The 13338-nt window shown below is 36.9% G+C and overlaps 1 protein-coding gene across 1 annotated transcript in view; it reads right to left on the bottom strand.

Annotated features, from left to right (window-relative positions):
- The window catches only part of CATSPERE (catsper channel auxiliary subunit epsilon), a 141249-nt gene that overhangs the window by 117259 nt on the left and 10652 nt on the right, over positions 1-13338 (bottom strand). Inside the window, exons 3-5 of the mRNA XM_045084664.1 lie at positions 6527-6600; positions 6160-6229; positions 3732-3802 (exon numbers count right to left, since the gene is read on the bottom strand). Of these exons, the coding sequence (XP_044940599.1) occupies positions 3732-3802; positions 6160-6229; positions 6527-6600 (215 nt within the window). The remainder of the gene's footprint in view (positions 1-3731; positions 3803-6159; positions 6230-6526; positions 6601-13338) is intronic.

Genomic DNA, 13338 nt, shown 5'->3' with positions numbered 1-13338 from the left:
CTGTCTGCCTGTGCTCACTCGCTCTCTCTCTGACAAATAAATAAAATCTTAAAAAAAATAAAAATAAAAAAATAAAAAATTGAGTATAATAGCAACAAAATTATAAAGCATCTTGGAATAAGTCTAACAAAGATGTCCAGGCACTTACATGAAAAACTATAAAATTTTATTGGCAGACATGTAAAAAGACCTAAATAAATGGGAGTTATATATTATTCTTGAGCTGAAAGACTCTTCAAATTGATTAAAATATTTAGACCAATTATAAAAATCCCTACTAAAGTTTTTGTGGAATTTGACAAACCAATTCTAAAAAATCACAGGCAATTAAAATGGGCCCAGTACATAGCTAAGAGATGCCTGAAGAAGGTCAAGAGTTAGGTTCAGAGTCCGGTACTGGCACTGCCTCTTATCGAGATTTGCAAATGAAACCATAGTAATAAAGATAATGTAGTATTGATTTAAGGAGCATAGCCAGCTGGGGAGAAACCTGCATTCATGGAAAACTGATTTATGACAAGGTAGGTATTATTGGTAAATACCTTATTTAATAACTGGGTCTGGTAAAATTAATTATTCATGAAAAAAACCCATAAAATTGGATCCCTATTTCAAAGCACATGCAAAAACTAATTCCAGATGGATTAAGAACTTTCAGAAAACAACGTAGAAGTCTATTTTTACAAACTTGGAGGAAAAGATTTCTTAAATTGATTTAAAAATTCACAAACACATTAAGGTTAAGAGTTGATAAATTCTACAACAGGAAGGATATTAGTTATCAGTAGAGTCATAAGAAGTGAAAAGTTGCATAAACTAGGATAAAATTCTTTCAAGATACATGTTGAAATGTATAGATAATGTCCTAGTAATTAAAATGCAATGAAATCTTATAAATTATTATGAAACATAAAAATAAAAAATGGGTAAAAATATTCATTTAACAGAAAGGGAAAAAAAATTCCTCATGAATAACTGAAAATATGCTCGATAGTTATCAGGGAAATGCAAAAAAGCACAATGGTATAATTTCACACCTACCAGACTGACAAATTAAAAAATCAGATTATATTAAGAGTTGGTGAGGATATGGCCCAATGGTAACTTCTATCCACAGCTGGTGGAGGCTACGTAGATTAGAACTATCTTTTCAAAAAGAAATTGGGCACTAACTAGTAAAGCTGAGCGAATGCATATCCTACTTTTAGTCGGTTCTACCTGTAGGTCTATATCCTAGAGAAACTTTGATTTATGTGCATTAGAGTGGTACGTCCTAAGCAGTAATGTACAAACAATGTCTATAGGATCTTGTTAAAATGCACAAAATGATTTAGGAGCTTGGGAATGAAGCCCCAGATTCTGCATTTCTTTCTTTCTTTCTTTCTTTCTTTTTTTAAGGTTTTATTTATTTGACAGACAGAGATCACAATTAATCAGAGAGGCAGACAGAGAGAGAGGAGGAAGCAGGCTCCCTGCTGAGCAGAGATCCCAATGGGGCTCGATCCCAGGACCCCGAGATCATGACCTGAGCCAAAGGCAGAGGCTTTAACCCACTGAGCCACCCAGGTGTCCCTCTGCATATCTAAGTAACAGATTTTAAGGTTCCCATCATGTTCTATTTCTTCACTTGTGTGATGACTACTGGGGTACTAGTTTCATTTTATTCTTTAAATGGTATTTTTACAGGGGACAGACTATGAACATTTCTACCACCTATGTAATAGGAAAACACTTAGCTCCCTCTGAGTTCTCTCTTCTTAGGTTTGGATTTTACTTTCACAATCCATAACCAGATCAGGGTAATCTGGAGGCTCATCTCTTTCACCAGCTCTTGGGGCTCAGTGTGTGTGAGACTGGAGATGTGGGAAACTGGCTATAAATGCCTTTTTTTTTTTTTTTTTTTTTTTTTGCAGATTCTCTTTTCTGATGGTCCCATGGTCCCTACCTGGGGGAAGCAGAAAATAGCCCATTTGGCCAGAAAAGCAGGTTCTATTCTCTAGTTCAGCTGCACCAGGAATTTTTATCTCCACATTTTCCATTGTCTATATTCCAGTTGGTTCAAAATCCATAGGAGAAAGCTGGTAATGTAATAAATACTTTTAAAATTAATGCCCACAAACATAAAACCCTCCCTGAATCTTAAATAATGATGACTGCACAGAATGAAGGCTTATGTATATCTCTTTTTAATGTCCTTGTCTTCACTCTATGAGCGCCCCAAAACTCTGATGCTGTCTTTATTTCTGTTAATTTTTTTTAAACATTTTTATTTATTTATTTGACAGAGAGAAATCACAAGTAGATGGAGAGGCAGGCAGAGAGAGAGAGAGAGGAGGAGGAAGCAGGCTCCATGCTGAGCAGAGAGCCCGATGCAGGACTCGATCCCAGGACCCTGAGATCATGACCCAAGCTGAAGGCAGCAGCTAACCCACTGAGCCACCCAGGCGCCCCTACAACAACTATGCTTTCTTGAAGATACGAGTATCTTGACTGATTCTGCCTGGGTCATGTGTCAATCCTCACCAAATCACTGTGGCCCCGGAAGCGTGAGTGTGTGGAGTTAGTACCATATAAATCACATGAAATTAATTTATCACAGGATAGGGGAGGGATAGTTCTCCCAAAGGAAAGAAAGTTGGGTAGACAAAAAGAAATAGACACATCACAGTCTTCTGGAGAGCCGGGACACGTAAGACAGTTGTTTGTATTCTATACAGGATATTGTTCTATACAGGATATTGCCTTGACTTTGAGAGTAAAAAATATTTGGATTCACTGATGCTTTTAAGTGTCAAACAATTTTGTAATGCAGTTAATTATCTTCCCTTGTTCCACTTTTCCTTTTTTTTTTTTTTTTAATTTATTTGACAGAGAGAGAGAGACATCACAAGTAGGCAGAGAGGCAGGCAGAGAGAGAGATGGGAAGCAGGCTCCCTGCAGAGCAGAGAGCCTGATGTGGGGCTGGATCCCAGGACCCTGAAATCAGGACCTGAGCCAAAGGCAGAGGCTTAACCCACTGAGCCATGCAGGTGCCCCCAGTTTTCCCTTTTTAGTTATGTTCACTCACTCTCATGTTAAAATGGGTTTGAGAAACTATCCAAAACAAAGAGCATCCTTTTGGAACAGTGTGTATATAATGAAAATCAAAGAGCCCAGTAGCCTAAAAACCAGTCAAATCCCAGTGCTATCTTTTAGTAGCTGTATATTTTTATACAAATTATTTAACCTATCCAAACTCACTTTTCCTTGTTTATAAAATAACAATAATAATACTTACAGTCATGTGTTTGTTATGGAAATTGAAAGAGATAATTTACATAAAGTCTGAACATTAGAATTGTAATGTTCAAATGGTTTCTACTGTTACTTTTAATGTTTATTCCCCAACAGTAGTTTGGCATCTTATTTGAGGATATCTTGATTGGTAAGTGAAAAGTTTATATGAAAATAATAATGCAAATAATCCGTTTGTGGTTAATTCAAAGTTAAAGCTAAGCACTCTTTTTAAAAAAAATATTCTATTTATTTGAGAGAGAGCGAGCGAGCACGAGCAGGGGGAGGGGCAGGGGGAGAAGCAGACTCCCCACTGAGCAGGGAGCCCAACTTGGTACTCAATCCCAGGACCCTAGGATCATGATGAAGGCAGACGCTTAACTGACTAAGCCATCCAGACACTCGAAGCTAAATACTCTTAAAAAGCTTTGTATTCAATATTACATTACATTACTTACATAACTTTAAGATACCACAGAAAACACATATGGGAACTGTCCACAGACAAATTGCGTTCTTCTTCTGTATCCTGAAAGAAAATGGAAAATAAACTAAGATATATAAATGTAACTTTAAAATAAATACACATTTGGATACAAGCATAGGAGTCACAGAGGAACTAAATTAAATATCTAAGATCAGAGGAAGTAAAATGAACAAACTTCAGAATGGAACTAATGAATATTCATATAATACTAGTTCTATTCTTTAGCTACTCTTTGTAATTAAGAATTTACTATCAGGAGTGACAAATTTAGCGTATTGTTTCTGTTATATTTGTCTTTGTGAAATAATGAAACATGTATATATGTGTCTTTTTACCTGGTTCCTGCTAATATTCAGTCTCTGACTCTGGTGCCTGATGCTTCAGTCCTATAGTTCTTATAATCTCCCAAATGACCAGAGGGTCTGACATAGAGCTTTCTTTTGTTCTAATGAGGCAATCCTGGGTGGCCTCCTGGATGGGAACTGGTCCCTTTGAAGGCCACACCATCATTAGAAGCTTGGAACTTTTAGCTCAACCTCCCACCCTCTGGAGAGGGGAGAGGAACTAGAAAATGAGTTAATCATTGATCATGCTTATGGGATGAAGCCCCTGTAAAAATCAGAGTGCTTCCAGGTTGGTAAACGCGTCCACTGGCAGGTTGACGCAGCCCAACTCCACGGGCCAGAAACTCCTGTGCTCGGAGCCTTTCCAGACCTTGCCTTAGGCACCTCCTTTCTGGCTATTCATTTGTATCCTTTATCATATCTTTTATTATTATAACCAGTAAATGGTTTATTGTATTTATATTTATAGTATTTATTATTTATTTATTATTATAACTGGTAAATGTTTCCCTGAGCTCCGTGTGCTGTTCTAGCACATTTTTGAACCTGAAGACAAGGTTGTGGAAACCTTGGTTTATAGCCAGTCAGTCAGGTGACAAACTGGAACCTGCAATTGGCATGTGAAGTGGGACAGTCTTGCGGGACTGCGCCCTTGACTGGTAGGATGTGAAGTTACTCCATGCAGAAGATGCCAGAACTCTGACTCGTAGGATATTCCGCTGGTGTCAGAAACAGTCCGCCTGGAAACCAACCCCCACACCACATCTGCTAACAGAAGTGCTCTCTGTGAGTGCGTAAAGGAAAACAGTGAGTTTTCATAGACAGTCTTGCTCACGGAAAACACAATTCAATTAATTTTCTTGTTTAATGGTTCTGAATCAGAGATGATTTTGCTCACCAAGGATACTGGAGACAATTTTGATTGTTGTATCTGAGTGCTTTTGACAGTATTTCAAAAGTCACATGTACATCCTTAAAGGTTGTAAGATCTGATGAGACCATACATAAATGGCAAAGATATTCTTATATATGTATGTTTGTCTGGACAAAATTTCTATATAACATTTCACATTTGGGCTTCCAACATACGACCGGAGCGAAAGGAGTAAGCCTTTACTTGTTTGGGAATTTTGCCCATGAACCTGGTGAATATTCATAAACTCAAAAGCCAAATTCAACTATTTTTCAATCTATAAGTTTTGAAAAAATGAATTAATATTCAGCTGGCCTCTCCCATAGCACTCTACTTATTATCTGAAAATAAAGATTATTCATTAAAAAGAAGGCACAAGCACCAAAATAAAGAAAAGATTTGTCACATGGAGTCTCTCCAGCAATGGCTTTGGGCACACTTTTGTGGGAACATCACGTATGAGGTGCATGGCCAGTATCTGTTACTAATTAGCAGAGAGCCAATGTTTTTAATGCTTAACTCTTTCTTTTTTTGTAACAAGAGAGGATTCAACATCACTCTCATGTATTTGCATTCACATATGCTTTCTTGAAGAAATTATCATAAAAACGAACTTGACAAAGATGGCTTTTACCCAGAGAATTGTCATAAAAGTATATAACATAAGACTCACTAGGTAGGGAGTACTATTATCATTAAGATTAAGATGGTAACTGGGGCTTTAACATACTCGGTGAAAAGGCTAAGATAAAAATCACATATCATTTTATAACTGAATTTTTAAATATTTATTTATTTATTTGAGAGAGCACACAGAGGGAAAGGGAGAGGGAGAAGCAGACTCCCCACTGAGCTGGGACACCCCCCCTCCAACATGGGGCTTGATCCCAGGACCCTGGGATCATGACCCGAGCCAAAGGCAGATGGCTAACCAACAGAGCCACACAAGCACCCATCATTTCTTAACTTACAATCTGCTATGAGATATACCTGAAAATTGTCATATTGACAATTTAAAAATACCTCTGATTTATACTTAACACTTCTATATTAAAACAGGTTGAAAGCTCAAAATAAGGAAAATAAAATGCAACAGAGACACTTATGCAAGATTTAATAACTTGTCTTTAAAATCAACTTACTGGGCCAATAAGAAGTGGTCTTATAGTCTGAATACCAGGAGAAGAACAACGCAGTTCTGTCTTGGGAGAGCTAGTATTTAAAAAGAACAGGGAGATAAATAAGCATAGATACATACAAGATTAGTAAAAATTCCCGGATTGCTTTTTAAGTCTAAAAACATCAGTTGTATGTTAACAAGAAAAATTAAAAATATAGCAATATTTTACTTTTACTTTTCAAAGAGATTTTTGTCTTTCTTTTCACATCTATGTAATGGGAAGAAATTTACGTTCAATCACAGCCTTGGATCTGAACATCCACAGTATATGAATATGTTTTTATGTGTAAATGCATGCTTTATGTTGACATTCACAGCAAAAATTTTACCTTTTATTTTTTACAGAACAAGTTGCTGGCACACTCCACTCAGAAAATAATGTTCCTTCATACTCTAACTTAATCTAAAAAAGAAGATAAAATAGTTCAAACAAAAGTCTTCTCCAAAATTTTTATCTCAATGCTCTGATGGAGGGCTCAATTTCCTGGGTCCTTACTATTTAAAAAAAAAAAAAGAATAACTAAAATTTGATTCCTTTACAATTTTATAAAGTAATGTGACAAAGGAAAAGTAACTTAACTTTTCCAAGATGCTTCAGATGTCTCCCCCCCAACCAAAACTATGATTCTTTTTTTATTTTATGTCAGAAATAATCTATCAAGTATCCAGCAGGTGACTGGCACTCCAGTAAATTCTGAGGATAAAGAAAAATGAGTGAGACAAGATCCTTCCATTAAAAACAAGTCATGGTAAATTCTGAGGTCCTACTCTTCGCATATCACTGACTCACCCACGGTAACTCCCATCAGTCACATCTTCTCTATTTCCTTACTTTTTTTCTGTTTCCACATTCTTTGATTTATAAGTTCTTTCTTTCTTTTCTTAGATCAGGATACTGATCCAATTTCTAACATCATCAGTCTTAGTCTTAACATTGGTTCTCTCTCTCTGTCTTTTTTTTTTTTTAAAGAGTCTCCGGGCCCTGGGTGGAGTCCAGCATGGGGCCTGAACTCAAAACCCTGAGCTGAGATCAAGAGTCAGACACAACTGACTGAGCCACCCAGGTTCCCCTGGTCCTCTTCTTAAGCCAGGTTTGGAACCAACTTCATATTTATTGCAACAATTATGTGCACAAACACATGTAGTCATTTCATGTAGATATACATCTGTAACAACTGCTTCAGTTTTTTTTAGCGGTAAAATGGGGATTATAAGACCAGCTCTGTCATAAATTTAAATTATAGGATTAATGACAATGTATAAGAAGAAAAAAGGAAAAAAAATCACCAGAAGATACAACATAACCCTGAAATATATAAAGCAAAACAATTCTTTTGAGTATACTTGACACAGGAGGTATGGCAGAGTGATTCTGCAGATCTTTACATTGTGCCACGTTCACTGCAAGTGTAGCCCCCACCTGTGCTGATAGTTTGCTATTACAGTATCATCAACTACATTCCTTAGACTGTGTCTTTTTTCCCCCTGACTTACTCATTTCATAACTGGAAGCCTATACCTCCCACTCTCATTCACCCATTTTGCCCAACCCATCACCCTTCCCTCTGGAGACCATCAGTTTGTTCTCTGTATTTATAGGTCTGATTTTGCCCTTTATTCATTTGTTGTTGCCATTGTTGTTTTTTAAGATTCCACTTATGAGTGAAATCATATGGTATTTATCTTTCTCAGCATGATTTATTTCACTTAACATACCCTCTCAGTCTCCCATGTTGTTTCAAATGGCATGATCTTATCCTTTGGTATGGCTGTGTAATATTCTGGTGTGTGTGTGTGTGTGTTTCTTAACCATTCATCTTCTTTTTTTTTTTTAAAGATTCTTTTTTTTTTAAAAGATTATTTATTTATTTATTTATTTGACAGAGAGAGATCACAAGTAGGCAGAGAGGCAGGCAGAGAGAGAGGAGGAAGCAAGCTCCCTGCTGAGCAGAGAGCCCGATGCGGGACTCAATCCCAGGACCCTGAGATCATGACCTGAGCTAAAGGCAGCGGCTTAACCCACTGAGCCACCCAGGCGCCCTTTTTTAAAGATTCTATTCACTCATTTGACAGGCAGAGATCACAAGTAGGCAGAGAGGCAGGCAGAGAGAGAGAGAGGAGGAAGCAGGCTCCCCACTGAGCAAAGAGCTCGACGCGGGGCTCGATGCCAGGACCCTGGGATCATGACCCGAGCTGAAGGCAGAGGCTTTAACCCACTGAGCCACCCAGGCCCCCCAACCATTCATCTTTTGATAAGAAATCTTCCTCATCCATTCATCTATTGACAGATACTTAGGTTGCTTCTGTATCTAGTTATTGTCAATAATGTTGCAATAAACGTAGGTGTGCAAATGCCTTTTTGAATTAGTGTTTTCATTTTCTTTGGGTAAATACCCAGTACTGGAATTACTGGGTCATATGGTATTTCTATTTTTAAATTTTTTAGATTTATTTAAGAGAGAGAGTAAGAAATATCTTCAGAAGGGGGAGGGGCAGAGGAAGAGAATCTTAAGCAGACTCCATGCTGAGCATGGAGCTCTGTGTGGGGCTCAATCCTGTGACCCTGAGATCATGAACTGAGCTGAAACCAAGAGCAGAGTGCTTAACTGACTTAGCTTCCCAGGTGCCCCTCTATTTTTAATTTTTAATTTTTAAAGTTACCTCCATACTGTTTCTCCACAATGGCTGCATCAGTTTGCATTCCCACCAACAGTGCACAAAACTTCTTTTTTCTCCACATCGTCACTAACACTTGTTATTTATTATGGTTTTGATTCTAGCCCTTCTGATAGGTGTGTGGTAATAGTCTCACTGTGATTTCAATTTGCACTGATGATTAGTAATGTTGAACATTTTTTCATGTCTCTGTTGGTCATCTGTATGTCCTTTGCCTATTTTTTAACTGGATTATTTGGGGGATTTTTCAGTGTTGAGTTGTATAAGTTCTTTATATATTTCAGATATTAACCCTATATCATATACGTCTCTTGCAAATAACATATCCCATTCAGTAAGGTTTTTTTTTTGTTCAGTTGGTGGTTTTCTTTGCTATGAAAGGAGGTTTTTTTTCCTGATGTTGTTCCAATAGTTTGTTTTTGCTTTTGTTTTCCTTGCATAGGAGACATCTAGAAAAATGTTAAGGCTGATGTTAGAGAAATTACTGCCTGTGCTCTCATCTAGGATTATTATGGTTTCAGGTCTCAAGTTTAGGTCTTTAGTCCATTTTGAGTTTATTTTTGTATATGGTATAAGACAGTACTTCAATTTCATTCTTTTACATGAAGCTGTCTCATTTTCCCAATACTTTTTCTTGAAAAGAAAAAGTATTTTTTCTTTCCCCATTGTATATTCTAGCATCCTTTGTCATAGACTAATTGACAATATATTCATTGGCCTATTTCTCTTCCATTGATCTGTGTGTATATTTTTGTGCCAGTACCATACTATTTTCATTACTATAGCTTTGTAGTTTATCTCAAAACTGGAGGTTGTGATTCTCCCAGCTTTGTCCTTTCTCAACATTGCTTTGGCTATTTGGGGTCTTTTGTGGCTTCATACAAATTATTCCAGTTTTGTGAAAAATGCTGTTGGTATTTTGATAGGGACTACATTGAACCTATACATTATATAAAGCATTGATATAAAGCATGATAGAAGTACCAGGAAATAATTTAAAAGCCACAAATACAGTGGTAGATTTTTGACACACTTTTCCAAGCTAAAGATAAACCTATACATAAACCTATAAAATTAACCAATGTAAACTAAAATATATTCTTTCCAATCTCACATAGAACATTTAGCAAAATTGATCATATAACAGAAGTCTTAGCGAATCTCAAAGAATTATCATCACACATACTATGTCTTTGATATTAATAAAATAAAATTAGAATTTCTCATAAAGTTAGCCAGAAGAAATTCTTAAGATATTTGTAATTCTTAAAGGAAAAAAAGAAAACAAAACCTAAACTTTACTTCCAAATGATTCATGAAGTAAAGGAGAAATCACAGTGGAAATTACAAAATATTTATAACTAAAGAATAAAAGTATTCAATGTTCTCAAAAGTTGTGGTATATAGTATAAATAATCCCGAAAATGAAGTTGATAGCCTTAAATATATACAAAAGTAATAAGGTAGTTTGAAAGTGAATGAACTTGGTTCTCAGTATAAGATGCTAATAAAATAACAACAGAGAAAACCAAAAAAGTAAAAGAAAAGATGCAAAAGGAGGCATTTGCAAAAGAAAATGAATTGGGGGGCGCCTGGGTAGCTCAGTGGTTTGGGCTGCTGCCTTCGGCTTGGGTCATGATCTCAGGGTCCTGGGATCGAGCCCTGCATTGGGCTCTCTGCTCCACAGGAAGCCTGCTTCCCTCTCTCTCTCTCTCTCTCTCTGCCTGCCTCTCTGCCTACTTGTGATCTCTGTCTGTCAAATAAATAAATAAAATCTTTAAAAAAAAAAAAAAAAAAAAGAAAATGAATTAGGAAGGGTTAGTGGTGATTCAGTTTTTCAATCTACTCAAATTTCCTTGTAGGCACAGAGAAGACAATTAGGATAGTACCAAAAACAAAAACAAAAACAATAATACTGGATAATGTCAACAATAAAACTTAGTGACAAAGTATTCCTCAAAATCCCAAAGTATAAGTGGGTTGGAACAAGCTAGCTAAAACAACCAGACTCACATGGTATCAGCATAAGGCAACAAAAGAAAGCAAATATGGTAGACCTCAGTGTAAGGACCTATTTAGCCAGAGCACTTCCATCCAGTTAAACAGTAACTTTGTTGTCTAAAACTTAAACTGTCCCTCCGCCCCCTTCCCCCAGGGGACTTACTTAAAAACAAGTCCCAGAAACCAGTCCCAGGTAACAAAGCCCAAATACAAGGGTGGGTCAGGCCAGGTGGAGACATCCATCAGTGGGGGGGTGCATACTGTATCCCTAGAGTATGGGCCCTGCCCTTTGGGCACCTTTTGGGTGCCAACTCTGACCAAGGTGATAGGCTGGCTCAAATATCTACGAGGATAAATTGTAATTCAATTGGTCATTTGTGTGTGACCTAACATGACTGTGCAGCTTTCTCTGTGTGTTACAATTTCATTGGCCACCTGAGCGTGGCCAGGTCCAACCACATGGCCTTTGCCCTTAAAAGCTAGTTTGAAGCAGAGAGAGGTCTCCCTCTTTGTAAGAGGCATGGCCCAGAACATTCGGTTTGATTCTTGATGCTTGGTGTGAAATAAAGCTTTGTTTGACCTTGGCTTTGTATCAGTCTCGCTCCTTTAATCATGGACCCATTATTGGGGGACCTTTCACGCAGAAGAGAAGAACACTGAAATCAGTGATAGGTATTCACTGGAAACCAAGACAGGACAACTGGAATATAGCAACTCTAACCAGAGGGGTTGTTGTACTTTTCAATTTCTAAGTCCAAGAGGTCCATGATAATATTTGAAGGGGCAAAAGAAGCTAGGATCTATGAACACCAAAACCAAGGATCTAAAGATAGCTTCCAGGGCAAGGATGTGTAATGAAGGGAAAAGAATCCCAGTTGAGCTGGAAAAGGACAATAAAGACAAAGGAAAGAAAAACTACTGATGAATGAGAGAAGGAAACAGAATCTGGAGATCTCAAAAGTATTAGCCTTATTTTTGGACACTTTACAAAACAACAGAAGAGATAACTCTAAAACTATGAAGTTAAAAAAGTTATTTTGACCCACCCCACCTTAAAGATCAGGTAAATCAATTTCATGTTAAAAAAAAAAAAGCAACAGAAAAAGGATTACAGTCTACTTTCACACAGTTGTTATAAGAAAATACAAAGCAAAATAACATCTCTAAGAACATACCCAATAAATAAGTGAAAGCTACAACTTAATATGAGGGTTAGTCTTACGTATCAACTTGGTTAGATTATAGCACCCAGCTACTTAACATAGGTTTTGCAGTGAGGATATTTTATAGATGTGGTTTACATCTACAATCAGTTGACTTTAAGTAAAAGAGAATGTCTTTGATAATGTTGATGAGGCCTCTTCCATCAGTTGGAGACATTCAGAAAAAAACTGAGGTTTCCTAGAGAAGAAATTCTGCTTCAAGACTGCAGCATTAACTCTCGCCTGAATTTCCAGCCTGCTGGCCTGACCTTAAGATTTCAGAGTCTTCTGTTCCCACAATCACGTGAGCCAATTTCCTAAAATAAATCTTAGTATACATATGTACAAGTTCTATTGGTTCTGTTTCTTTGTGAGAACACTGGTTGATACATCTGGTATTTTAAAATGAGGAAAAGTAAATCCGAGAACGACAGACATTATGAAAGAACAATATAAATCAGAGTTTGAAACTTGTAAGCTGACTTCTACGTTGGGAAAAATATAGAAACAAAAGAAAAAGTCATTTCAGAAATAAACCAAATTAGAAAAACCACAATTATGAATAAACAATAGATAAGGCTTTGAGAGATACAGGTTTTTAAGAATAAAAGAAATAAAAAGTAATTCAGGAGTAAGTGACAAATATAAAAGATAGGCAAAGAAAATTCAATATATGTATAGTTGGAGATACTGAAGAAGAAAACTGAAGTATTTTTCAACATTAGCTATAATTTGGGACTAGCATGTGAACTAAAATAATTTGAAACAATATATTGAAAAGGGACAGCTCATACCAAGGAAAAAAATTAAGAATAATTAAAAAAATAAAAGCAACCAGGAGCTATATTTATAAAAGCATTGGGGGGCGCCTGGGTGGCTCAGTGGGTTAGGCCTCTGCTTTTGGCTCGGGTCATGATCTCGGGGTCCTGGGATCGGGTGTCAGGCTCTCTGCTCGGCACGGAGCCTGCCCCCCACCCCCCGTCTGCCTCTCTGTCTACTTGTGATCTCTGTCAAATAAATAAATAAAAATAAATAAAAATCTTTAAAAAAAAAAAAAAAAAAAGCATTGGTCTTAAAGAGAATCACTTTGGGGATCTTCACCAAAACAACAAGAATAGCAAAACACATGTTATTCAGAAAGGAAAGACAATCATATTTCCAACAGACTTTTTGGAAACAACATTTTTTGTCAGAGACAACAAAGTAACATATAGAGAAGGAAACAGAACACAGGGCACCTAGATGGCTAGTCAATTAAGGGT

This window comes from Mustela putorius, unplaced genomic scaffold (assembly GCF_011764305.1).
Source record: "Mustela putorius furo isolate JIRA1106 unplaced genomic scaffold, ASM1176430v1.1 tig00000785_pilon_pilon_pilon, whole genome shotgun sequence".
NCBI lineage: Eukaryota > Metazoa > Chordata > Mammalia > Carnivora > Mustelidae > Mustela > Mustela putorius.
Note: the sequence above shows the minus strand (reverse complement) of the source record. Positions and strands in the feature narration are given on the sequence as shown.